Below are 26,163 nucleotides of genomic sequence, written 5' to 3'. Positions count from 1 at the left end.
AGGGATTTCCATACTGACATATAAACACCTACGGAATTAACTAATGTTGAAATAAAAGGCCATACATTTGGACATTAACATGGTCAACTGCCCAGTTATTTTACAGCCTGTGTAAGTGGAGGGACAATGTTTTTAAAAAATTCCTGTAATTTACCATATTTTGTTAAATCCCTTTGATTAAAACCTACAGAAATAAACCGAGAATTTGCGTCACCCTGGAAATACACGCATCAAACACACCCCATCTAAAAGCGCAATCGAGCCTATAGTATATCAATGATCGCGCAGCTTTCCGTGACGAAAACTAGCTGCATAATCACGGGTCGCTATAAGTAGACTCGGAAAACGAGGATACAAGCAGTGAGCGGTCACTTCCAATAGGACTTGTTGCTCTAGAGTAGAGGTGCGAACATTCAAGCGTCAGTGCTCGTCATGAAGAGGTCTCCTAAACTCGCGCTCCCCATTGTAGTCATCTCAGTGCTGGTCGCTTGCAGTCCAACGGAGGCATGGTACAAGCAGGTGGCCGGCCCAACCTACTACTCCGTAGGCAGGGCGTCCGGTTTGCTGTCCGGTATTCGGAGATCAGCTTACGTGAGGAGAGAGGAGCCGCACCATGCAGACACTGACGAGTCCGCAACAAACAACGTGTTCTCCGAGATCCCGGCGTCCAGTTCCTTCTTGAAGACGATGGTGAGTGGTCGCTTTTTAAAAAGAATTTTAAAAATCTAATTTTCTTTTCGACTAAGGATAGCACGCTTACAGACAAACATAAATAAAATCTAGTGGAAAAAAATGAAAAGTATTGTTTTTATGATAATCTGTTACCGTCACTTCAGTAAGGAAGGAGCTGTCCATTCAGCACCGTTAGACTCTTATTTGTACTTTTTTTTTTAAGCACAAATAATAAAGTTAAGTTTTAAAAAAAAATCTCATTTTATAGCAAAATATAAAAATTTAAAGCTTAACTGTGCCAGTCTGTAATCTACAATTTTCCAAATGTTTATTTTTAGAGCAACAACTTTTAAGCACTTTTTTCCACTTTAAATTTTGTGTAAATGTTACGTGCAAAATACCTCAATGGTACTTCCTTAAAAATTAAAAATAAAAATCTTATGTCAACTTACTCAGGTTTCCAGAATATATAAGGTTATTGATTTCGGATGCTCTCTCATGCAGTACCATTTGTCTTTTTCCTCTCTCCAAACAGCCTGTTTGTATAAAAGACATTACACCAAACCTGCAGAGCTGTGAACGCATCCAGGACATCAAGGCTTCATTTCGGTGCAAAGCCGATGTCTTCCTCTCTCTGGACTCGTCAGATTGTGAAGCAGACTAAGCAGCAAAGCCAACAGCTGGGATAGATGACCAAGCATACTTCTTGCAGGACTGACATTTTAAAACTGGACATTTTAATAGGTGTTGCACTAGAGACGCTACTCTTATGAACCATTTGACTAGAATAAACCTGCTCTAAATTTTTAAGCTTGAAAAGAAATGTATTAATGTTTATGAGTTTTCTTGAATAAAGTATTTCATCCTTGTTCAGTCTGCTGAGGTATTACAGTGTGATTTTTTGCTTGCACCCAAAATTGCAAGCTGAAATGCCTTAGCTCAAGCACTGCAATGACAAGTTAGTGGTACTAAATGTCAACATTTAAAATGAAACATTTCCAAAGTTGCAGTTAACCTTCTGTTGTCAACGAAATGTTGCTGCATGTATATTTTTGGGTTTTTAACAGTAAAAGACAGGGTAAGAAGAAAAGAGCCAAATTATAAAATGATCAGACATGCTTAAAAAGCATATGTTTATTTAAAATGTTATAAAGTCAGAAAGGAAAAAGAACAATTAAATAGTGTTACTTCATCAGATTTTGAAGTTCTAAAAGACAAAAGCACACATGAGAATTTACAGAGAAATTACAGCAATGAATGACTTAAAACAATTTAAAGAGTCTCAGAAGACTTAAACAAGCTGAACAGCTTCTAGGTTCCCCCTCATAATCTGATCAACGACCACATGAAATGCCACCCGTACGCTTGTGGCGTCTATGGCAGTGGTGAAGTGGTGGTACACAGGCCTGTCAGGGTTGCTGTTACATGCTGAGAACATTGCAGTGATATGGTGGGCTGCAGCATCCACATCACCATCAGCACCTATGATAGCAGGAGAAAAAGAATTAACTGCGCAAAGGTTAATCAGTACATTTCAAACCAGGCATTTTTTTGTTTTTCTTCATAATCCCCAAACGGACTAAGAGCTTCCTTTAAATGACCTGAAATGTGGCCAAGACAGCATCACATAGTTGCTGCAAATTTGTCAGCTACACATCCAGGATGTTAGTCTCCTGTTCCACCTCATCCCAAAGGTGTTCTATTGGATTGAGACCTGGGCCCGTATCCCTAAAGATTCTGAGAATCCTCTCAGAGAGCTCCTAACTTAAGCTAAAAATTCCTTGCCAGGAGTTTTAGCTTAGAAGTGATTCCAGAACATTTTCAGTGAACTCTGAGCAAGGAATGGATGGAAAATCCTATCTTAGTGAGGAGGTGTGGTTGACCCCGTTGCTAGGTATGAGTCATCATTTCAAAAGCCGTGGTTCGTTGATCCTACAAGTTTGATGGAAATGAGCTTTTGGTGATAATGAGCAAAGGATGTACCCTCAAATCAATAAACATAATTATACACTCTAATCTTATGCTGACTGTAATTGTAAATAATATTTCACATTCAAGAAAATATCTGGAAAATGAATAGTAAGCTGTAGGGGTTATAGCCATTAGAATCTAAAATATGTGAAAACTTAAACTCATTACACCCTGTTCAAATAATGATTCATGTCTTATTTGCTCATATAAATATCCTAGCTGGCATATTTTGTACTTTCACTCCCATATGGACCCCGTTGAAAACAAGATGGCCTATCTCAAGAGGCTGTCCTTAATGAAGTAGAAATCACAACGTTACAAGTCCAGTGTGGTCTTAACGAGGGTAACATGGCTCAGCTTTTAGCAATGTCTGTGATTGCAGACCCAAGTCATCACTGCTGCATTGTTGCATTTTCCCAGTTGCCAAATACCTCGGGGTTGTGATTACTTTCGTCTCCGGTGTAATAGCGTTGTGGCGTCGAGTTGGTGAAGTAATTGCATCTCTAAGGAGATCCACCACAAACATGATTCCTGCACGATCCAATCTGTAGCATCTCAATAATTCCCTGTCATCCAGTGTTTGCAGGACATCTCTCCTGCCTCTTCTGTTGGCCATTTTGTGCAGCTGCTTAGGGGAACTCCTAAGCCACTAAAAGTCCTCTTCCCTGCTCTTAGCAGATCTCGCCTTAGGAGCCCTTTTAAGCGCTAGGAATCTTGAGGAATAGCTTTTATATTAACTGGGATTGTCGTGTCACTTTTAGGGGAAATTCTAAGAAAACGTCATGACTCTGAGAATTTTCTTAGAATTTGGCCGCTAGGAGCCACTTTTTGCACAAAGATTCTTTAGGGATACGGGCCCTGGTCTTTTGAATACAGTAAACTCAGTGTAATGTTCAAGAAACCAGTTTGACATATTATCCTACTGGAAGCTGCCATCAGAGGATTGATACACCGTGGACATTTAGTGACAATACCCAGGTAGGCTGTTGCACTTAAACAGTACATAATTATTACCAAGGGGCCAAAGTGTGCCAAGAAAATATTCCCCACACCATTATACCAGCCTGAACATTAAAAGGCTTTCATGTTTTTTAATGCCAAATGCTGACCCTACCATCTCAATTTTGCAGCAGAAATCGAGACGCAGATCAGGCATCGTTTCCAACCTTCAATTGTCCAATTTTAATGACCCCATGTGCAAGCATGTTGTGCATTCAGAGATGCTCCTCTGCACGTCTTTGCTAAATAACAGTTATTTGAAGTTCTTTTCCTTCCTAGCAGTTTGAAGCAGTTTGCTCAATCTCCTCTGACATTACCCAGAGAACCGATGCTTACTGAATAATTTGTCTTTTCAGATCATTTTGTGTGAAGCTTAAAAATTGTGTGTGAAAATCTCAGAAGATCAGCAGTTTCTGAAATACTCTGTCACTTCAAATCAACTTTCTTCTTGATTCTGATGCTCAATTTGAACTTCAGCATGAAATCTTAACCATGTACACATACTAAATGCAATAAAATGCTATCATGTGATTGGATGGTTAGATATTGGCATTAGCAAGCAGCTGAATATTAGCGGTTGAGAGTGTGGGTGTGTTGTGTTGCAAATTAATTCTCTTGGAATTGTAGTTCACAAAAAAAAAAAATCTCATAAAGGTTTAATTCCTTCATACGTCTTAAAAAGACATTTAGAAAAGAAAAGTGGGTGGAGGGTTTCTATAATGTACCTTTATAGCTAGAATGGTAAAGTCTCAAGTGTCTTCCAGATTTTAGGATCTTTTCCCGGAAAAGGTCCGTTTTGTTCATGAACAGAATCTGTAGGAGAGAAATAAGGAGTGTTAATAATACAATTATTCCTGCTGAAACCTCTTCACTGGGATTTTCAACAACATGACTCTCAGTCTCAAATATCTACAAAAGCAACTGTTCGTACACTCGAGGTCCATTTTAAAGAAAGAAAAATATCTGAACATTCAGCAGCATTAAAATCACTGGTATGCAAAAACCGGTATGCCAAGACATGCAAGTTCAGATCCATCCAAATCAGCTACAGTCAGTATGAAGTCATAATTCTAACCATCTAAATAGATTTTCTTCACATTTCTCGTGTAACACTATAATTGGTTGTTCAGTTTTAACACACAATCATGCAGAAATGATTCAAATTGAAAGAAAATTAAATCCTTCAATTGTATTAAGTTCAGGTGCTGATGGCTGATTTTTGCTCATAAAAACAATTTGACATTCTCAGTATGAAAGAAAACTAAACGCAGCGTCTCTGAAACAGTCCTCGCAGCTTCTTTAACTAAATGAAATATCCTGCATCTCAGACTTTGTATGCCTAATATGTATACTAGAAATGAACAAAACAGTCCTTCAGTCATTCCCACAAAGTTTAAGACACGGCACAACTCTAATATCCAACTTTCAAATATAACATTTGAACCCTTTAATCAATTAATGGTAGGAAGAACATGATCCAATAAAGGGTTAAAGAAACTCAAACTGCAAAAACTTACCATGGTGGTTTGCTGGAAAACCGTGTGGATGCAGATTGATGAAAAAAGTTCAAGACTTTCTTGCAGCCGATTCTAATCAGGAAAGTGGCAATTTTAACTCCAACTGAGCAAAATCCACTGGCTGTAGAGATTTCTAATCACAGTTTGTGACAACATACCACAGAAGGATCCTCCAGTAGTGCCATATCATAGCTGTTGAGGGCCACAACAAACACCACAGCTTGAATACCTTCAAAGCAGCTTAGCCACTTCCTCCTCGCACTTTGCTGGCCTCTGACATCATACAGCCTGTCAACAAGAAAAAACTTTAAGCTTTATTTAGAAAAAAAAAACAAGTTGGGAAATAGAGTAATCACTACCTTTTACATATTTTATAGCTCAAAATTAAATTGCTAAGGCCTTGGTGCTCTGAAATAAAGTCGCCTGAGAACATTTCATATTTAGAAATGATACAATTTATTTAGAAGGAATGCCATTATGCAAATAAGTTAATTAGGAGAAGCAGAGGCAACAATCTGTATAAGTAGTTTTACTTCATTTTTTTAAGTTAGGAAGTGTCTCACTACAAATCAAACCAGCAGCTGACTTGCCTCATTGTGCAGCTCTGGATAAGCACCCAATTCATACGGCAGCGTGCTCGACACTCAGAAATAACATTTCACCCGTTTAAATTATTGGAGCAATTTATCTCAACAAGACTCTGCACCAAGTGAAGTGAAGGGTCTTGGTGACACAGGTAATGAGTTCCCATTTTGGGGTGCTATGATTGCCGTCTTCATGTCAGAGACAATGAAGCATTTACCCCATTGGTCAAGAGTAAGCGTTAACAAGCTGGGTGACAATAAGTTTTAACAGTGGCATTTGACAGCAGTATTTATGTAGTGAGGACAGAAAAGCCATCATTTATAATGGAAAGAGGGCTCTTTATGGCTTTTCCCCATTAAGTACAAGAACAGGATCAGAACTAGATATAGACAACTTAAACACTGAGTTCAGCAAAAGAGATGGGACTGACTCAGTCTGCTTTAGCCATATTTGCAGGGCAACAAAATATTCATTATAAAACAAAAAAGCATTTAAGATCAATTTAAAGACAGAACACAAGACAAGAAAACTTAAATGAATTTAATGAAATAAATTTAAATGAAACCACTGAACAACAGTGATATCATATCACCTGCTACAAAAAGCAGTATGCTTCCTTAATTTGGTGAGATTTTTTCCTGCGTCCATTGCAACTGCATTTTGAGTAAAAAGCTAGAAGCAGCTAGTAGAACCAATGTCACCTCGTAGACTGGTTGAAAACACAAAAGCACTGTGCGATAAACAAGTTCAGAGAATTGAATCTAAACAATATTTCAGTTTTCATTGTGTGCATTCAGATATCAAATTTAAAGTTTACAAACTATAATTTAGTAACGTCATATTATTCATATTTTATCAAGAAAAACAGGAAAAAATCTGAAGGGTGACACTGCGGTCCTCGAAGCAGCTACAGTATATAAAATATTCATATTCAAGTCTTGGTATGATTCTGTTTGTGACCCACAGACCGAATAGAATCACAGTGAAGGGAAAGTAGGCAGGAGGCATCATGAATGCCTGGTTATTCTGAAAAACAAGAGTTATGGGAAAGAAAGTTGGGATTTCAATGAGTCATAGCTAACTTTCTCTATATTTCTGCTAATACTTTTGGAATATTGAGTGGAATATAAAGTAAAGTCCTCCATATTTCAAGACTGATTCATTGCCAGGAAGCCACCTGCCTTCACTCAGAATTGCTCATGAGGTTGGACAGAGTGCATCTCGATAACCTCAAACTGATATGCAGGAAATATTGATTCATTTCTTAACTTTTCAACAAATAACTTGAGAAACAGTCACAAGTAGATAATCTATCACTATTTAGCACAGTGTGTTAAAGTTACATTGGTTTTGTGTTAAAAATCTCTGAAACTATCAGCCTTCAGGCAGTTTCATAAAAACTATGACCCAGTAATTTCCACCACTTTAATTCTGGATGCGTTTGTTGCAGTTTATGGCGCTCTCGATGCCCATTTCCTTGACTCAGTCATTACTCGGCTGTCCAATAATGCATTTGTGCACAAGCGCACAATCTACAACAACAAATCATAGCTTTCTTTAAAGCACCACTGGTATATTTTATTCCTTTTTATGTGCAACTACAACATTCCTGACATAAGTCATCAGATTGGTCTTTAGTGGTTATGCATCAATATCTAGAGTCCTTTTATAACTACATAAAATGTTATCTTCTAAAGATGAAAGACCTCTAATCTATGTAACATAAAATATTTGTAGTGCATTGACTAATGCACACGGGCTGCTATTTAAATAACAGCCCGTGTTATTTAAATAGTCCATGAGTGTTGTTTCAGCTGCATGTGCGGTTTTGGTCTATATTTGTACACAGCAGCATATTGCAGTGTGTGAGAGCAGGGATTTGATTCATCAGGCTTAAGTATAATGGCCGATTTTTAATCCAGATTTCCTCATTTTGTTTGTGTTGGAAGAGAGTTAAGGGAATAAAAGAGTTCATTCAGTGATAACAAAGGTTTATGCAAACATGCAAAGAGTTCAACCGTCTCTTGAAAGTATAGTGAGGTAAAATAGTTTTAATATTCACTGAGCACAGGGGAGATTGAGTGGCAAACAGTAAATCTTAAATGTGATTCAGATTTTTTTCTCATATTTTTTCAGGCAATCAGTGGTCCACTCTAAAGCACTGTTTCAAAAAATAAAATATTAATTAAAAAAAATAAAAAATAAAAAAAGGAAAAGTATTACAGGTACAGTTATTTAATCTTTGCACTGTCGTATTTGGACTTTGTGTCTTACCGAAACATAGTTTTATCAACTTGAAACTGTGTCTCAATGATTCCACAGGTCCTCACTCTGACTCTCAGAACATCTGCATCTGTGGGAACGTAGTTTGGTGCGATGATTCGACTCATGTTCTCAAAGAAACTGGAGGAAGGGAAAAGAACAAAGGAGAAGGAACATGACTTCAGACTACAAGTCACTGTTTTTTGCCAAAATTTAGTTTGTATGAGATCACACCTACATTGTACATGTAGGTGTGACTGGACATGATACAACCACCAATTGCAGGTGAAAAATGCATATTCCCCAACTGCTTTGGCAATGGTTCTAGAGGCTGCTTGCTATCACTGGGTAAAACTGGTTGCAAAAAAGCCGCTGCACCAAAATCTTAGACTGACACAGCTGCCTATAGTTTTTCATTTTTGTCTGTAGACACTTAGCAACTACTTGCCAAGTGGTAGTAAAGGTGCAGCTTTTATTTTGAAGGCAAACCGTTTCCATTTCCTGTTTGTGTTGCACTACAGCTCAGAGTAGCTGGACAGTGTTTCTAGACAAGTCCATAACCTCCATTTAAAGTACAACAAAGTGTTAGCAACAAAAGCAATCACAAAAATATTTTCTCCAATCAGCTGGGGAATATAGTTTGTTTTTCCCAGCAACAGGTGGCTGCTGGTGGGTGGGCGGATATGCGATCAAGCTTTAGCAATCATTTTCCTAGTGACTGCTATAAAGTCTCCAGCAATCACTCACAGCTAATGGGAGTCATGCCTCATTTTTCATTTCCCCATGACCCATGGTTGCGGACCACTCTATATCTTGTGTAACTGGGCCCTTCTTCACTTCTTCAGCTTGTCATGTGACCAAAATGGGGGAAACTTAACGTCATGTGGTTAGTAGTCACATGTCAGTAAAACATCAATAGAAACTTCCCAGTTTAAGGAATTGGCAGCTAGTGTTTTTAGCCTTTTAAAATGCTGCTTTGTGTTTTTAGACAGGCCATGTTATTATGGCATATGGTAACTTGTGTTTTCTATCATTAATTATAGGTACAAACAATTTACTGTTCCATTTAAATTATTATTCCAACACAGCAACTATTTCAACTATTATCAAACTGATTTAGACAAGTGAAGAAAAGTCAGTTCATGATTATTTTAAATTTCATGCTGAGATACTCGCATATCCAAAGTCAGCATAAGTAACAAAAAGAAAACTTTGGAGCACAGATGAAGTTTGAGAACAAGCCCAACTAGAATGCAGATGGAGGTGAGTCTCTGTAAACAAGGCATGGATATTTATGGATGCAGCTCTCTCACATGCGTCATACTGTAGAAGCGCACACCGCTCCCCAGCAGTTATTTTTTGGGGTCAACATATGTTAAAGTAAAAGTGTTCACAAAGTCATCTTCCAAAGTAAGACACCCTAGGAACTAACAGAAAAACATCAGGAATTCTGAAGACTCTACTTTCTGCACTTTGACGCTTCTGACACACAAACAAAATAAACATGCCAACACTTATATACACAAGGAGCTAAAAATAAGGGTTTTAGACATTTTGATTTTAATTCATGCATGTTCCTAAAGGTCCTGCTCTAACAGTTTGAAGCTCTTCCGGAAATCTTGTGAAAGTCTAATGGACAAACAGACTTTATCCAAATTCTGAATGATGGAAAGAAATTGCTGCAATTTTTAAAAGCACATTTCTCCATTCTGAGGTCCTCATCAGTTCACTTGATTTGTTAGACTGTTTTTCTTACCATTTAATAATGCACCAGACAGGCCTGGACAACAGGCAGGCTATTTTATCACCCTGCTCTTACTATGGACCCATGCTGCTCACAATTTGCAAAGAACGCAGTTTTTAGTTACGTCATGTTAAAATAACCATTTGTTCCAAAAACCTGGTGACTCTTCAGAATTAATGCTGCTTTCACAGAGGTCCAAGTTATGCTCGCTCACCATACATGCTAGTTGTTAAACCAATCACAAAGTCCCCACTTATTCACATTTAAAAGGGTTATATATCATTTAAATAGCAGTTTTACAGACTTGCAAATCATTGCATTCTTTACATTTTCTAGGCAACATTTTTTTTAAGACAAAACTGTAGTTTAGTGGCAAGATGATCAAATAATATTGCTTAAAAGTGATCTACTTGCTTTAAAGTAATTAAAGGGGAACACCATGAATGATATAATATTACAGAAAAGTCAATCACACAAGCTTAAAAAATGTTTTGCTCTGAATATGCATTATTTATAATTCTGTGCATACAAAAAAGCAAAATTTTACCTCCTTAACAGCAACAAATTCAAGCTGATATAAAGTAGTGCTGATTAGAATCTGTTTCTAAAAAGCAGTTACATCAATAGTTACTTTGTAGTAACAGCAAATTTCAATTTAGCAACATGAACAGTTCAGCCGACGCCAAAGCTGATATCAGAAGTCATTTTACACATTTAGGTCCGGGGGGGGGGGGGGGGGGGGGGGGAGTCAAGTGTATCACAATAGTCCAATCCAACATTTCCGGAGGGAGAAATCAATGCAGGGTCCAGCAGTGTGAAAACATAGACAAAGAGGCAGTCGGGTTTCACGTTATCCTCCAGCTCTCAAGTCCGAGTTCTGATAATGAAGCCGTCACAAATCTCTGAGACTGGCCACATGAAAGAAACTTTATCTCAACAGATCTACTTGCCTTTCCCTTTGAGATAACAGCTTCTATTCAGTCCATTTGTTCTACATTCAAAGATAAAAATTACTAAAGAAATTTCCATTTAAAAGACCATGCAACCAACACTGACCACAGTACACAGTCTTATGGTCTTTAAATAAGAGTAACCTGCAATTTAAGCCAATAAGTCACAAAATTCAAGAGACATCCTAATGAATGACCAACTTACACTCCACTATTAATTCAGGCTGAAGGAGAGGTCATTAAAGGCATCTTGATCTATGCTCAACTATCAAGGTAAGGAAATCTCAGAAAGTTAAATCAATTTATCTGAACGTAGCGGTTTTTATAAGAGAAATAAACGAACTGAAGTAGTCACAGTACATGTCTAGATTAACTTTGAGCCATAATTGAAAGAGACATGTTTTAATACTAGTAGTCAATAATAATGCAAAAACGTATGTCATGAACCTTCAAATCAAACATGAATTACAATTTGATTTGTTTATTGGGTCACAGTGATGCATTAAGAACGATTTCAACAATGACTGCAAAACAAACTGCCTTTACATAATAATCAGAATTTAGCAAGCTGCCCGGGGAATATCAGATATTTACTAAATAAAATATCACACATGTGAGAGGGGGTCTCATAACTGCACTTACAGGGAAAAACAATAAGGCCATTTATTAAAACATATTCCACACTCACATTAACAATTCCCACTTCACCTGATGACACAACACACAAATCATCTATGCTGAGTAGTCATGTAGGATTCATGACATTTTACAGGCTGCAGTGTAGCTGCCACAGCTCGCTTTTTGTTTTTAACTGAGCATCTACATTTGCACAACCTGAGGACAACAATAGGGAAAAGACACGCTCTGACCACTTCAATAATAGTAATAATAATATAAATAAATAAATAAATTGTTTTGAAAACATACTAGCTGTAATCTAATATCTAAAAACACACACAGTTTATCAAATCCAGAAAAGTTATGTCACAACTGAATCATACGCCAAGATAGTGAAACTGCAACTGCATACACATCTTTGGATTCTCAAACAAGAAAACTCAGACATTAATTGTGTTTGTTTTATCTGCGCCACTCTAATTTTCATCTCCCTGGATCTCTGCAAACAGTTTTTTAAATGTGGTCCAATTAAGCCTATTACACAAATGTCACAGAAATCATTTCCTGAGCACAAGTTATTCTCAGCGCTCTCTTTACCGTAGCTCTGTATTGGCAAGATGTGACGCTATGCTTCTTACTGGGCAATTTCCCATGACATTTGCCACCATCAATCATAATTGGTCGTGTTGTGCAACATAAAGTCACTTAATGTCAATCTACTTACTAGAGAGCAGAGTCGTTCAGCTCAAACTCGTATCCTCGGGCTGCAGCTGCTCGGACTCCTTGGTCGGACCAAAGTGCACAGAAAGCATGAGCCATAAAAGGAAGGAGCTCCTGATCGTCCCCTAAACACTGGCTGCAGGACAGGATGGAGCGAGCATGATCCTGATAGGGACAATATTGTTAAAAGGAAAAAAAGAAAGAAAAGAAAAAAAAAGAAGACACTAGATTTATTTTGGCATTAGAGTAAATACGATCTTTCGCCTCCAATCTGTAACGCCTGGACTCCAGAGTCTTCTACCTTGTTCTTGTTCGATTTAATACTAAATAGGCTTATCTGGCATTTATACGTGAACAGTGGCAGGATATTTTATATGACGATATCTTGGAACACCTATGTATACATGGCCTTAAAATCCATTCTTGCCATCTTGATTGTGCTCACAGGCTCATCTAATTGCATCATGGACTCAGACTGTTTTATGTGCTTTGATACTATACATTAAGTAATTTGCATCATTTCATTCTTTGTTAAAGATTGGGTTATAATGATGAGTCCTCTGTACTGATGCTGTGTTGTGTATGGATAGAGACTGTCATCTAGTGCAGGGAAGAGGAGTTGCAATTAAAATGGACTACAAAGACCTCTTAATCTCACCTTATTCTGCTTGTTAGCAAGGTTTATCCTCAGTGTCCCCATGCCTTGCAGAACAGTCTTCATAGAGGTCAGAAGATTGTCCAGTACTGCAGGCTGAGTGAAACATGTCAAAGACATTTTGTCATTTATCTGCCACCTACAAAGTTGTTTTGGCCTTTAGGCAGGACAGATAACTCGTTTTACCTTGAAACTTATAAGCTCTTGTTTGGAGAATCCATGATTATGGATTATCTTTATCTGTTTGACAATTGTACTCTTTCCAGTCTCTGGAGCACCTGACACATACAAATCGAAGGATTAATTTAATTTTAATTTGCCAAAACGTAACTAAAAATATATAACTGATACATATATGAATAAATACCGAGCATAAGGATTTTGACCACATTATTCTCCATGCTGGCATGTTTGTGAAGATCCCGTTCTATTTTAGAGCTTTGGACTTTTGCCTTTTTATGCTCCTCTGCAACATCCTTGTGAAGGCACATTCCCAGGCACAGCTAATGAGAGAGAGAAAACAATATGCAAATTATAATGGATAAGATACACCTTTCACTTTAACACTTACATACCGTTCATACTTCATGTTTTCATTTATTCAATTTTAGATAAGAAAACATACTGCCCAACTTTTCAACAGTCACTTTTCTTTTTATTTCTTTCATTTTCTTTCCTCAAATACACTATTCAAACCTTTGTGAAATAAGAAAACGGGTATTATTTTATTTCACATTATGCAAACTAATATAGTGAATAATAAACTAAAAAAAAAATCAATAATAATAATAATAATAAATTAATCACATATTTATTTCAGAATACTTTATCAATCCCTCGGGAAATTATGTGGGTTACAGTTGCTCCAAGACAGTAACAGACTAAACTAATTAAGTAACAAGTTAAAGAATTTACAAATTTAAGAAATAGCACTAATATATACAAATTGCTCAATTATAAATATCAAGAATATTAGCAAAGAATATTACAGAGGTGGAATATATATGATTATATATATTTATTCTAAATAAATGTGATAAATACTTTGGACCACAGAAATATTGTTTAATAATATTTTATGTTTCATAAAGATAATTTTGTAATGTTTGTTTTATATTTATGTCAACAGGGTTGTCACAGACAGATGGGCAGGCTTTGTTTGGTGACACGTTTTTAACAGTTTTAAGAAACATTTCAAATATTCAAAACAAAAGTTTCTATACCTTAATCGTTATATTTTACATGCATTTTAGTTATCAAGTTAGAACAATTTTTTTTGGAGGGGGGGGGGGGCGTTCTCAAAAATTAGCTCGTATTTTTAAATGAAAAACAAATTAAAATTTTGAGAACTTTTTCAACAACCACGTCTACATGTCTGAGGAGGTGTGTAATTTATACAACAAACATAGGTTTTAGTGTTTAGTGCATGGGTTATTGTAAATCCAAAAATAGGAGAGGAAATACCCTGCAATTAAAGAATGACTCGTTTTTCCCCTCTAATTGTGATTGTGTGTGTGTGTGTGTGTGTGTGTGTGTGTGTGTGTGTGTGTGTGTGTGTGTGTGTGTGTGTGTGTGTGGTGGTGGTGGTGGTGGGGGGGGGGTCACTTTAGGATAAGTAATCGCAGTTCAGCTAACAGAAGAGGAGCAGAAGAAAGTACTTTCACTGCCGCCAAATGTCTAAATGGGTCAAGCCAATGACTGTATATTCTAATTTTAAGAGATCCTGAGTTGTTTAAATGAAACGATGACTCACCTGCAGTGAGGCTGGCAGCACATTTAGACATGAAAACATCTGCGTTGTTGCTGGTCACTCTGGGATGGTGATAAACCGAAGTTATTTTTCGTTGGGGTGATAAAAACAAACGGAATGGCTAATTGGCTTTAATTAGGGCCACGTGCGTGCCTCTGTCTTTCAGAATGCGCGCCGCGTTCATGCTAGCTTTTTCTTAGAGGGTCACGAGCTACACCCAACTAAATAAGCTATAGGTACTGACCTGTATGCGTTGTATTCCTTTAAGGCTGAGGTGAGCTGTTCATTTCCCCAAGAGGCCACTTGAGAAATCAGTGTTTGGCTTATAAGATTATACAAAGATGAAATTAAGCACATTTGACTTATTGTCGTGAACCTCCGCAGCAGTCCCAGTTTCTCATGTGGACCTTTGAAAAAATGAATTGTCCACTCCTGCTTTAAAACATCGTAATTAGTAATGATCGAAATTAGAACATGTTCTTATTTCAGCTTCATGCCTCCAGTTTAAATGTGTTTTTATCAAACTTTCTTCCACAACATGTTTTTTGAAAGCTTACAGCACATTGCTGTGCGCTAATCAGCTGCTATTAATAATCTCAAATTAACGGTTTGACATTTAGCGAACTCTGTGTGACTCAGATGTGGCAAAATTAAGATCAGATTATCTCCTTCTGTCTCTCTAATCAAAGGTCACTTCTGTGTCCAAAACATAACTCTACCCTTTTTATAATGTGACTAATGTGCGGCTTCATCATCCGCCTCTTAAACTAAGGAATCAAATTAGAGGTGAAGACAAATCACACTGTGTGCATGAAAGACAAAAAAGACAGCAAACAGCTTTTCAGAATAAATTCTTATTATCAGCAATAATATACTGCAGCCTAATCGGTTTCTGCAGCATATGTAACATAAAGATTATAGCCTATACTTAATACATTCCAAACACACATACAGACATATCATTATGTTTCTGAAACGATGCAAAAACATCTATACAGTAATTAATGGAGAGGAGGCGAGTAAAATATACATCTACAAAAAATATATAATTTAATCCTGTTTGATATAGAGACAGACGTTAAATTGAGACTGCACGATCAACTCAACAACTCTGAGCATCTGCCATAGTCTTCTAGTTATACTGTGAAAGCTAAAGGTTTAAACAGTATATTAGAATAAATGTGTAGCGTGTTGGTTAAAAAAAAAAGAGCTACTGCACACAAAAGTCCAGGTGTTCAGTTCAGATCTCAATTATGTGCATTTTTTAAGTTTCGAAAAAGAAACGGAACAAAAAACTAAATTGAAAATGTTTCTTTAAATTCCGGAGTAGTCAGTGTTGTCTGAAACAGAATCTGGTATGTACAGAAAAGAGAAGCAATGAGATTTATCTCCTGATTCTCTAGTGTTTTTCAGCGTCCTCCATGAGCCTGCGGTCACTTTATAATACACACAGACACACACAGTGTAATCGATTAGTTGTGAGGCTAGCCCACTGCTGGGCTAAACAGCAGCATCTGTCCCGCTGAAATGACAAATCAAATCACATCGCAAGACAGTGCAAGATCTCACACTGCATATGCCCAAGAAATAAGATAAAATGCCTTTTTTTAAATAGGAAAAAAGTATTTTGAGAATTAAAAATGACATAAAATAGACATTTGAATATATAGTGACATCTTCCTCCAAACTTTGAATATATCTCATCATTTGCATGTGCGATTGTTGACTGACACAAACATATAATTGCATATGCAGAACATGTTAACAAACCCTCGTAACACACTATATTAATACCTGATGATCCCACAGCAGGTTACGCCACCCTCGTCAAAGAAGGGGCTGCTGTTAAGACTACTGATATTAGCCAGGATCACGTGTGGAGGGTGTCATAGCACTTACAAAAGGGTTGATTATAATGTACATGAGTTTATATTAGTTGAATATGTCACTGTTAGCTGGAGGTGCCTACAGCACAGCCTGTGCTCTTTCTTTAGTCTTTTCCTCCTCTAGTCTCTTCATGGCTTCGATCACTGCAATCTCTTTGGCCTCTTTCTTCTGGTTCCTCGCCTCAAACAGCAACCTGAGTCAAGGGAAAGTTTAAGTAATATATAGTAAGCCTAGTTTCAAACAAATATACACTCATTGGCCACTTTATTAGGTATACCTGTTCGACTGCTCGTTAATCGAACTAATGTAACTGTAAATGTTAACTAACTCCAGGTTAAAAGGTACCATGATTGCATCAAGATGTACGATAAATTTACTACATCTGATTGTTTTACCTGTTTTTGATTATCCTTTGCACGATGGCGTCCGTAGTGAGGCTGTTCCCGCTGTCAACAGTGCGCAGGATCCCTTTTCTTCTGGGCTCCTGAGTATTAAGGAAAAACTGTAAGTAAACACTTATGTATGTGTTTTCATAAAAATAAAAATCGCAGCATATTTGTGGGAGTCTTACAGCATAAGGGTCAGATCCATCTTTGTCGGGATATATTTCTGTCTTTCCGTGGCAAACGAGATCCACCTGTGGAAATTAAGTCACGTGTTTCACTGTATTATTTCTTCCTGTTACCTATGCAGTGATAAAAGTTAATTATAGCATGTGCACGTACCTTAAAATGATCCAGCAAATCTTTTGTGACAGCAAACGGTGCACCGATCACCACTTCTGACACATACTGTAGAAACAAAAAAAAAAGAAAAAAAGAATATAATTCATAGATTTATAATCAATGAACTTTCATTGTTCTGTGCTGATTGATAAAGTTTAAACAGAACTTACTCGACAAGCCAGGACGCTGAGAGTCCTCTCGTGGACATTCATGATGGGGTAGTTTTTCCCTTTGTAGCGATTCACCTCCTGAATGATATGAACGCAAGCATTGAGAAATCTCAAAAGGAGGCAGTAAATGTCTCACAAAGATATAGAAATACTGACCTGATCAAAGTGTAGCCCCACTATAATGTAAGGCTTTTCTGCAAGCTTATGCACGGCTTCCAGAAAGTCCACATGGCCAATGTCTGGTAGGAGACTAGTCAGGAATGCATTCCAAATACTATTGCGTAGCAACTGTTTTATGATTTAAAGGGAAAAAAAGGTTGGTGTATAATCAATTCTAGCAATTATTGTGAGGTTAACAAAGGATACGGAAGAGATCAAAGGCTCCTGCCACATAGATTATAGTTTCTCCAGGTTGAGGCTCCTGGCCTGAGGCAAACTGGATGATTTTCTGAGATGTCTGAAGGAATTGAGACACCCCTGTCCAGGGACTATGGCCCTTCTGGTCAATCAAGAAAGAAGAAAAAGAAGTGTAATGTGACAAGTAGGAATACAACAGATTTACTTCAGTATAGCTGGTAGTATTAACAGGGACTAGAAAGTATTTCTCTGATGCTACCTTTTCTTCAGTGGTTCCATTACAACTCCAGAATTGAAATTTTCAGACAGACACTGCGTCTACTTTTACAATTAGGCTTAAAACTTGTTCTTTTAATAACGTTTACAGGTAGATGTTGCTATAGGCTGAGCCTGCTGTGACGCCCTGAGCATTTCCTCAGAACAGATCACATTCTGTTAAAAGGGGCTTCTTCATTCTCGCCATTACCTTGCTGACAGGACAAGTCAGATTTGTGGAATTTTTTTTCCTATAAGACACTAGGGTCCTTTACCTTACAGCATAAAGTATCTTGAGGCAACTGCTATATAAATAAAATTGAATTGAACTAAACTGAGTATTGCCCCTACATATGAGACCAGAATTAAACTTGTGCTGCATCACTGCCACCCAGTGGTGTAAGTGGTCAATGTCACCTTTGGTCAATAGCAGGCCTACAAATCCAGAATGCATTTATTCATTCCTCGCCAAATTCACAGCATTACTCTTCCACTCTTAAATGTGGAGAGACCCTCTATTTCTTTGAAGCTGTTTAGAGCCACAGCATGCTGGCTCTGAGTTACTTTCCCCATCCAAAGAACAGAAGTGGCATTCAGTATTGACTGGAAAGGCCTTCCACTTGATTACAAAGTGGGTCCTAAATCAAAGACCTTTATTTAATTATCTCTGACATCTGGTCCAAACACCAAAGTTTGCTACTTAAATAACAAAACAGTTAAGTAAGAGGAAGTCAAAGAGCCAGCAATCTTTGGTCAAACACACCCAGCTGAAAGGCTTGACTTTGAGCTGAAGTTTTGATATGAACTGGCTCATAAGGAAACCATCAAATGAAGTAGAAAATTTACTTACTTTTCCAAAGTTATCTGTGTGCTCCTGATAGTCTGAAGTGTCCTAAAACAGCAGATAGGAGAAGTTTAGCTTTGTATTCTGATCTGAGCTCATACAGAGAGAATCTGGTGATACTCACAATGTTGCTGTGGTGGGCTTTGGTCATCAGCAGCATCCTGCCAACTAAGTCTGTTGTTGAAACTCCCTGGGTTCGCTTGCACTCCCTGTAACATCACGGCACAGTATGTAACTTTAAAAAAAAGAAACATCCCACCCTGGCTATGCTTATTTGGAAAGGAAAACTCACCTGTACCGTCCTGACTTCTTCACCTCTTCATATGTATCTTTTCCATCCACAGTTAATGTTATATCGTCTGAAAGAACAGCATACATGAGTTCTTCTCTAAACTTTAGAGAAATACAGCTGCCTACGACTCCAGCTACGTGTCTAAATAAGGACGTAGGGTGATGATATTCCATACCTCCGTGCACACAGAAGTCACAGTTGTACTTGTCGAGGGTCTCGAGGGTGGTGACATAAGGAGCTCCTTCCACGACCTCGTCCACCCATTTTATGGCCCGCACCATCTTATATCTTTCTTCCTGAGTGAAGACTGGGGGACCCTTGTGCTTTGAAATCTCACCTTGCAAACAAAAAATAAGTAGAGTGATTGAGACACTCGTAACAGATGCATTTCTTCTTAAGTTGAAAGAAAGGTTGCTGCTATCTGTGCCGGCCCTGACCGTCAAGGCATTCTGTGTTATCACAATGTCAGAGTGCCCCAGTGCACTCTGTGCACCACAGGAGGGTGGGGCACAGCTAAGGCGCCCTGCTACTGTCACAACAACTCTTTCTAAGTGCAGTGGATGCAGCTGGTGCCTGACTGGTAATGACAGGACTGAGGAAGATATACAAGCCCTGCAGGTGCTATGGTAAGGAGAAATAGCAGAATGCATTGTATAAGCTAGACTATGCATAACAAATGCAGACAGAGGATTTCTGTTACACATGTACATGTGTAAGGGACACATATATGTGTACATTATTTTGAGCCTTACTGTCTGTGTGTACTCCAACAATGAGGTAATCTCCCATGGCCTTGGCCTGCCGCAGCTGGTTGGAGTGGCCGTAATGTACCATGTCATAGCTGTAAAGGAAAAACACATGAAGGAAGAGTATGATTACTCACAAAAGCTCCCTTGTAGTCAGGTACAGTGTATAGAGCAGGGGTGGGCAACTCCAGGCCTCGAGGGCCGGTGTCCCTGCAGGTTTTAGATGTGTCCTTGAACCAACACAGCTGATTTAAATGGCTAAATTAGCTCATCAACATGTCCTGAAGTTCTCCAGAGACCTGGTAACGAACTAATCATGTGATTCAGGTGTGTTGACCCAAGGTGAGATCTAAAACCCGCAGGACACCGGCCCTCGAGGCCTGGAATTGCCCACCCCTGGTCTAGAGGGATGAAGTAAAGCATCAAGCTTGAATTAGAGCAAGAAGATCTGGCAGCTGTTCGTTGCATAACTCCTCTTCAAAATACCATATTTCTTTTATTATTCCTCGTCATAACAAGTAAGCCAAGAACTTTTTGGTGAACCAGATAAAAGCTGGGTGATATGTTTTAATTTTGAAAAACAACAATGTTGACAATCTTTTGAATCTTTTTTTGGCTCTTTTGAAAACTTGGATGTCAGATCGTCTTTATGCCCTCCGGATTAAAGTGAAATTAAGCGCATTAATAAAAGGAGTTTTAATTCATGGATTATAACATTTGAAAAAATACTAGTATGTATTTATACATTTACAAGGTTCTTTTAATATAAATCAGTTGGTATCAACCACAAACATATTTAATCAAAGTCTCAAAAATTACAAACAAAATGTCAGTGGGTGTGTGGTTTCGCTTCCTCTTCTCTCCTCCCCTTGCAGGATGCCATCTGTACATAATTAGATTAACACATATTGGACACTAAGATTGTAACACAGTAATCTAGCATAGTGATCGAGAACAGATGGGCATTAGGCCTCCATTGCTATCACTACTGCCAACAGTTGACATCCTGTTTTTCTTTCTGATCTACTCTGAATGCGATATGTTGGCGCTGATATAAACAACGGAGTAAGCATGTACTCTGATGAAGGAAACTGCAGGTAACACAGAAAATGAACTGAGGTGGATTAAGATTAAAGTACGTTAAATGAGCCGCTCCTCATTTTTTTTATGTTTAGCTTCTACTGAGCCAAAGGGGTCTTAAGCAATAGTTAGCAATAATTAGTTTGGCAACTTTTAAATGTTTCTGCATGACGGTAATCCCCCCCCAAAAAACTCCACAATAAAAGACTATCAGTTATAGATTGACATTCCCATTACCAGATTGCAACATTATTGAAGCAGTGTGGGATCATCTTGATGGACAAAAGAAAATAACATTATTGTATTTTATATAAACTTTTTACACTATTGTATTACACATTTGCATTCTCATGAGGAAATCCCAGAACAGCACTATGAATAGCATCCTAAAAAAATCAATAAGAAAACAGCTCCACCAGGGCAGAAACAGATCCCGTGTTGTTCTGTGATGTCAGTCTACATAGCTAGGCTACGAATAGCGTGCACTGCACTGAGCATTGACAAGAAATTTTAAAAAGTAACCAGAATTTTGATCGTGATCACTGCTCACTAAAACCAAACAAACTAAAAAAAACTCATCAGGAATTAATTTTGTGTTTGTGTCATGTGCTACCAATCTGCGGAAACAGGATCAACGTGTGCAGGCGCTGAAGGAACAGAACTGGCCGTGAGAAAGTGACACGGGAGCATTTGGAGGTGAATGATATGAGATGAAAACTGAGACCCGGACAGTGACAGGAATAATGCTTTTACAGGTGCTAAACTATCTTATAACATGCGACCATATTCCTCTTGTATTTTTTAGGAGTGGATCATCAAGCGTATCACTGGAGGATGATGAAATATTAATTAGTGTACTCTGTTAGGAGACACCCAAACTGCACCTAAGCTTCTCAGTATGAATAACAAACATCTCTGTACAAAAGTGTAGAAAATAGTGGATCTGTAAAGATCATCATCTTCCTTTGGTTTAAATGGACTCTAATGCCACAGTGTATGAGAGGAGATATGTTACATACACTCACTCGTATGGACACGAATGTTAATTTTGAGCTGTTAATAATTTCTTTGAACAGTTCTTTTTTCCAGGGTAGAAAAATACAGCATAGATTTTTGATGACTTCAGAGTTGTGTCAACACAGGGTCAAAAGTATAAATACAGTCAAATAACTTATTAGTGGTACTGAAGGTTCTATAATGTCTTTTAACTTGACAAGTCAAGACCTATTAACTTCTCGTTAGTGAACATGTTTCACTAGAACAGGCAGTTTCTTTTGAAAAAATTCAAATTCAACTAAATTTGCAGCTGCTCATATAGGCATGTTTCTATGTGAGCAGCTGCAGTGATGATGACTAATCTACTTCTCCAAATGTCTTCTGGAGAAACGGTTAATTATCAGACAAGACATTGAACTATTTGGCCACAATGACAGGGTAAGTTTGGACGAGTAAAGATGAGTACCACCGTACCAAATTTCATGCATGGAGGTGGTAGCATCGTGCTCAGGGGGTGTTTTGCAGCCAGTGGTACTGGTACATTGCACAAATTGAATAAAATAATGAAAAAAACTCCCTCCAAATTCTTTAACTTTATCTCAACTCAGCAGCTAGATGGTTGAAACTTGGACAAATTAGTGTTCCAGCGGGATAATGATTCTAAACACATCAAAACTTGTTTTAGAATAAAGTAGGCTATCACTGAGCTTCTGAAATGGCCTTACCAATGCCCAGACTTCAACTCTATTGAACATTTGTGGACTAGACTTAAAAGGCAGATCTGTGCCAAGAAACCAATCAATTTAAATGAACTCTACAAATTCTGTCAAGGAAAGTACTCAAATGTCCAACCACAATTATAGAAGAAACTTGTTGATGGCTACCAGAAGCATGTGGTTAACGTGTGACTTGCTGAGGGACATTTAGCCAAATATTAGTGGGGCTTTATGTATATATTTGACCTGCATGTGTGCATACATGCATAGAAAGTATGAAATAAATGTCATCTGGTGCCCAAAATATAAATAATTAAAGATGTATAGTGTACAATCATTACATGCTGGAAAAAGAAAAGTTCAAAGAAATCATTAAATCCACAAAATTAACAAAATTGACATCCATGCCCATGATGAGTGTATGTAAACGTCTGATTACAATTTATGAGGCTGACTGATTAAAAATTCAGTGGTTATCTCTCAGGACCAACAGTCTCAGATAATCCTGGGATGAATGAACACACCAGTACTTTACAAAGGCTTTGAATAACCACTTTACAGTCTTGCTTGTACCTCAGCAGATAGTGGAAATAGACTTTACACTCTTCCTTGATGATGCCTGTTTGACAATTGATCTTTAGCCCCGGTCACCTTCTTTCACAGTGACAAATAAGAACAGAGAAACAAAAGGAAGAAGAAGACGGTGCAGGGTCAGAAATATCTCAGCAGTTGAACTGAATGTGCACTTTCCTTGGACTTTTTCCTCACAAGTTGCTGACACAGCAGGATATCAGTAGGAACATGGCGATGTACTGTACAGTTAGCCTTCGGGGAACAATGTGCTCAGTGAGAGGCACGGCCGCACAAGCTGTGGACGGCCTGAGCAGGTGTGGGCTGGAGGGGTTAAGGGGGTTAATGACAAGAGCTCTGTTGGCATTGGCTCTCTGTGCATGCTCACCCCACCGGTTAATATTCCGGCATCCCAAATATTCTGCAACATACCATCAAACAGCTACACAAAAATGGCAGGATTTCTACAAGAGAAAGCCACCATAATCCTTGCCTTCATACACAGAAACTCAAACCATCTATTTTGCCGCCGCAGCATGACACCATCAAAGTTCGGTCTTTCTACCAGTGGAGACATTTGACAGCAAGCTCAGTTAATTGTGCTATTTGTGTAGTGAAAAATGCCCATTACAACTACAAACAAACACCTTCATCATATGGCTTTTTTTTCATTATATTTTCACACATTTGCGGAGGTGACAACAGCTAACATGAGAAATTTCTTGTGAAATATTTTCACTTCATCAGCTAATGTTTGCAGCTCTTTTTAAACATTTTATCACATTTTCTAAGAAATCGGACTTCAATGCTCCCTGTTTATTCTTAAGCTACGGACCTTGGTGCGAACAGCCACGTTTTTTTCACACGGAGGTCAATGGAATGGAAAAGGCTGGGCTGTTGTCGAGTTTTTCAAATTCCACGAGAACCACAAACAAAATTCCATCTGCATCCATTGTTTCTGGGATGGACATGGATAAGTCTATAACCCCTCTAATACACCCATAGTTATATAGGAGTATGGATTAATGCCAAATGTGTCTTTTACTAAAGAAACCTTCAGCAATCAATATGCAACTTTTATGTTCTGTTGAGATGGCGATGGCAAACAGATATTCCCAGCACATGCTCTGAAGGGGAGTTAGCTTCACTGTGAGCTCACCGAAAAGTGCCAAGGTGACATGTCTGAAATACTAAAAGGCTGACCAACAACCATGAGTGCTTCTAAAATAACATTTTCATACTTCAGATTCACACTGAACACCTCTGTGCTCGTTGCATGACTGGTTACGACAATTAACTGTGACTATCAGAACTCAGCTGCTCTTACTGGAGGGCTAAGTGATTTACTTGGATATTTTAACACCACCAGCTTAATTAAATTATTTAAAACCAGAGTTACTGTTTTACTTCTCAGTCTGACTGTTGTTTGTGTACTGTATACTGTATATATATCATATTTAAAAGTGTGACATTAGAGCTAAAGAAGCAGAGCAAGCAAAAATCGAACTTTGTCCTGTCATGTACATGTTTGCTGTTCTGCAAGACAAGAGCTACAATTCATATCTGTGATCATATGAATCGATTACCTGTATTACATCAAAGAATGCACAAATAATGATATCACAAATCAGATATGATTTTTTGTTATTCCATTACTTCACACAGAAGCAGACACCCCGTTTTACAGATGTCATTAAGGAGGCGTTACAGTTATTCCGAGTCAAGATAAGGATAAGTGTCCTGGGATGTTTCTCTTTTAATTGCCTCTTACCCAAACTAAGGCACATGTGATTGTAATAAGCGTAATTCTTCAGGTTTCTCAGAGAAACTCTTCACTTGCCTCTTTTTGCCATTTAATACTTTACACACACAATTCCTTTTTCTACTCCATAGAAAAAAAAATCTTTAAAATGAAAGTAAGATCAATACCAACTGGTCGCTGCTACGAGACCAGTAAATACACCTAGTAATGATAGGAAGTCGCAGTAAACTGTAAGTAGATAAAATAGTAATCAATTAACTACTTTGGTTTGTCCTCTTGGCTTCTCACATGACCTCTTCAAAATCCACCATAAAGTGAACTACTCTACAGACTCTGGTCACGGTTAAATGGTTATGAGCAAAGGCAGCTGCAAAGATCACATCTGTGCTGATGTTCTAATAATGTCCTTACTGAGAAGAGCACTAAAACTGGGCATGATGACGTGATTGACCGATAGCAGGATATACACTTTAAGCAGCATCCCCACTCAAGAAGTTGTGTGCATGCTGATACCAGTGAAGAATGAAGCAGCAGCGCTGTGAGCGTCCTGTAACCTGCAGCAGGCCTGTCCAGCAGCAGGTATAATGCTGCCACATCCAATGAAACGTGCTCGATGCAAACAGTGAGCATAACCATAATGCCGTGGTATCTTCATCACGCATTTAAGAACTCACCAGCCATCGCACCACACCCGGATTCTTCGCCTTCTCTTCTCCGGACTGCAAGCTGTAGCGCCCGGGGTCGTGCCTGCGTCTTTCCCGGCTGCTGTGTTCACTTGGTGATGGTTGTGGTGATGCCCGTTCTTGATCATTGTGGATGTGCTGACTGTGCTGAATTTGCAGCCCGGAGCGGGAGACGGACTCTCGTCAAATGAGGCGGTTACCGGACCGTGTCGGTTCGTGCGTGTCCCGTTTCAGCAGGACAGCCGGTGTCTGTATCAGCAGCGGCGAGGCAGCAGCAGTAGTGCGTTGCGCCAATGCCTCCTCTACCGGCGACGCAGAGACGCACGACGACCTTTGCGTCAAGCTGATCAAAAACGCGGATGAACCAGAGAGGAAAGGAACACCATTAATAAAACCCGGTGTGTCACATCGCTGCGCGTTGGTTTTATTTTGAAAAGTCTGGCTCACAGCTCCACGTTTATTGAGGCTCACTTGACAGAGGTCTCATCGTACGATGGTGCCGCGTCCGACACATTGTTACATAATAGCGGCGTTTTCCACCGTCAGGTGACGAGATCTGGATTCCAATATAAAATAGCAGCCTCTGCGTCTTTGATGAGCGGAGAGGTCATGATAAGCTTTGCTCTATATCTCCAGT

The 26,163-nt window shown here is 38.5% G+C and overlaps 3 protein-coding genes across 3 annotated transcripts; 1 reads left to right on the top strand and 2 right to left on the bottom strand.

The window, feature by feature from the left end:
• Positions 1-311: 311 nt before the first annotated feature.
• LOC113020022 (neuropeptide B-like) lies at positions 312-1,548 on the top strand. Its single transcript, XM_026163692.2, has 2 exons — positions 312-690; positions 1,208-1,548. Exons 1-2 carry the CDS (start codon positions 433-435, stop codon positions 1,334-1,336), a joined length of 387 nt encoding a protein of 128 aa, XP_026019477.1. The 5' UTR covers positions 312-432; the 3' UTR covers positions 1,337-1,548.
• Positions 1,549-1,770: 222 nt separating this feature from the next.
• On the bottom strand, positions 1,771-14,603 carry LOC113020712 (guanine nucleotide-binding protein G(o) subunit alpha-like). The gene is made up of 10 exons (XM_026164912.2): positions 14,447-14,603; positions 13,061-13,196; positions 12,880-12,971; positions 12,697-12,789; positions 12,043-12,203; positions 8,019-8,147; positions 5,318-5,447; positions 5,160-5,231; positions 4,368-4,455; positions 1,771-2,154 (listed from the first exon to the last, which is right to left on the bottom strand). The coding sequence occupies exons 1-10, from the start codon at positions 14,483-14,485 to the stop codon at positions 1,964-1,966; spliced, it is 1,131 nt and encodes a 376-aa protein (XP_026020697.1). The 5' UTR covers positions 14,486-14,603; the 3' UTR covers positions 1,771-1,963.
• A 674-nt stretch (positions 14,604-15,277) lies between these two features.
• LOC113020711 (ethanolamine-phosphate cytidylyltransferase-like) lies at positions 15,278-25,821 on the bottom strand. The gene is made up of 13 exons (XM_026164910.2): positions 25,518-25,821; positions 19,726-19,814; positions 19,149-19,310; positions 18,974-19,040; positions 18,806-18,890; positions 18,688-18,729; positions 17,592-17,724; positions 17,382-17,464; positions 17,226-17,303; positions 17,056-17,121; positions 16,902-16,967; positions 16,726-16,814; positions 15,278-16,523 (listed from the first exon to the last, which is right to left on the bottom strand). Exons 1-13 carry the CDS (start codon positions 25,652-25,654, stop codon positions 16,409-16,411), a joined length of 1,212 nt encoding a protein of 403 aa, XP_026020695.1. The 5' UTR covers positions 25,655-25,821; the 3' UTR covers positions 15,278-16,408.
• Between the last annotated feature and the right edge of the window lie 342 nt (positions 25,822-26,163).

This window comes from Astatotilapia calliptera, chromosome 4, assembly GCF_964374335.1.
Source record: "Astatotilapia calliptera chromosome 4, fAstCal68.1, whole genome shotgun sequence".
Classification (NCBI taxonomy): domain Eukaryota; kingdom Metazoa; phylum Chordata; class Actinopteri; order Cichliformes; family Cichlidae; genus Astatotilapia; species Astatotilapia calliptera.
This window is presented reverse-complemented; position numbering and strand designations above follow the sequence as displayed.

Bases quoted from the DNA above. Each gene is read 5' to 3' on its own strand.
- LOC113020022 (XM_026163692.2), top strand. From the start codon at position 433: ATGAAGAGGTCTCCTAAACTCGCGCTCCCCATTGTAGTCATCTCAGTG. The intron at 691-1,207 runs GTGAGTGGTCGC...CTCTCCAAACAG, and splicing joins GTTCCTTCTTGAAGACGATG to CCTGTTTGTATAAAAGACAT.
- LOC113020711 (XM_026164910.2), bottom strand. From the start codon at position 25,654: ATGATCAAGAACGGGCATCACCACAACCATCACCAAGTGAACACAGCA. The intron at 19,041-19,148 runs GTATGGAATATC...CTGTTCTTTCAG, and splicing joins TGACTTCTGTGTGCACGGAG to ACGATATAACATTAACTGTG. The intron at 16,524-16,725 runs GTAAAACAATCA...CCCTTGACTCAG, and splicing joins CAAAGGATAATCAAAAACAG to GTTGCTGTTTGAGGCGAGGA.
- LOC113020712 (XM_026164912.2), bottom strand. From the start codon at position 14,485: ATGTTTTCATGTCTAAATGTGCTGCCAGCCTCACTGCAG. The intron at 12,790-12,879 runs GTAAAACGAGTT...TGTTTCACTCAG, and splicing joins AAGAGCTTATAAGTTTCAAG to CCTGCAGTACTGGACAATCT. The intron at 2,155-4,367 runs GTACATTATAGA...CTGCTATCATAG, and splicing joins TTACCATTCTAGCTATAAAG to GTGCTGATGGTGATGTGGAT.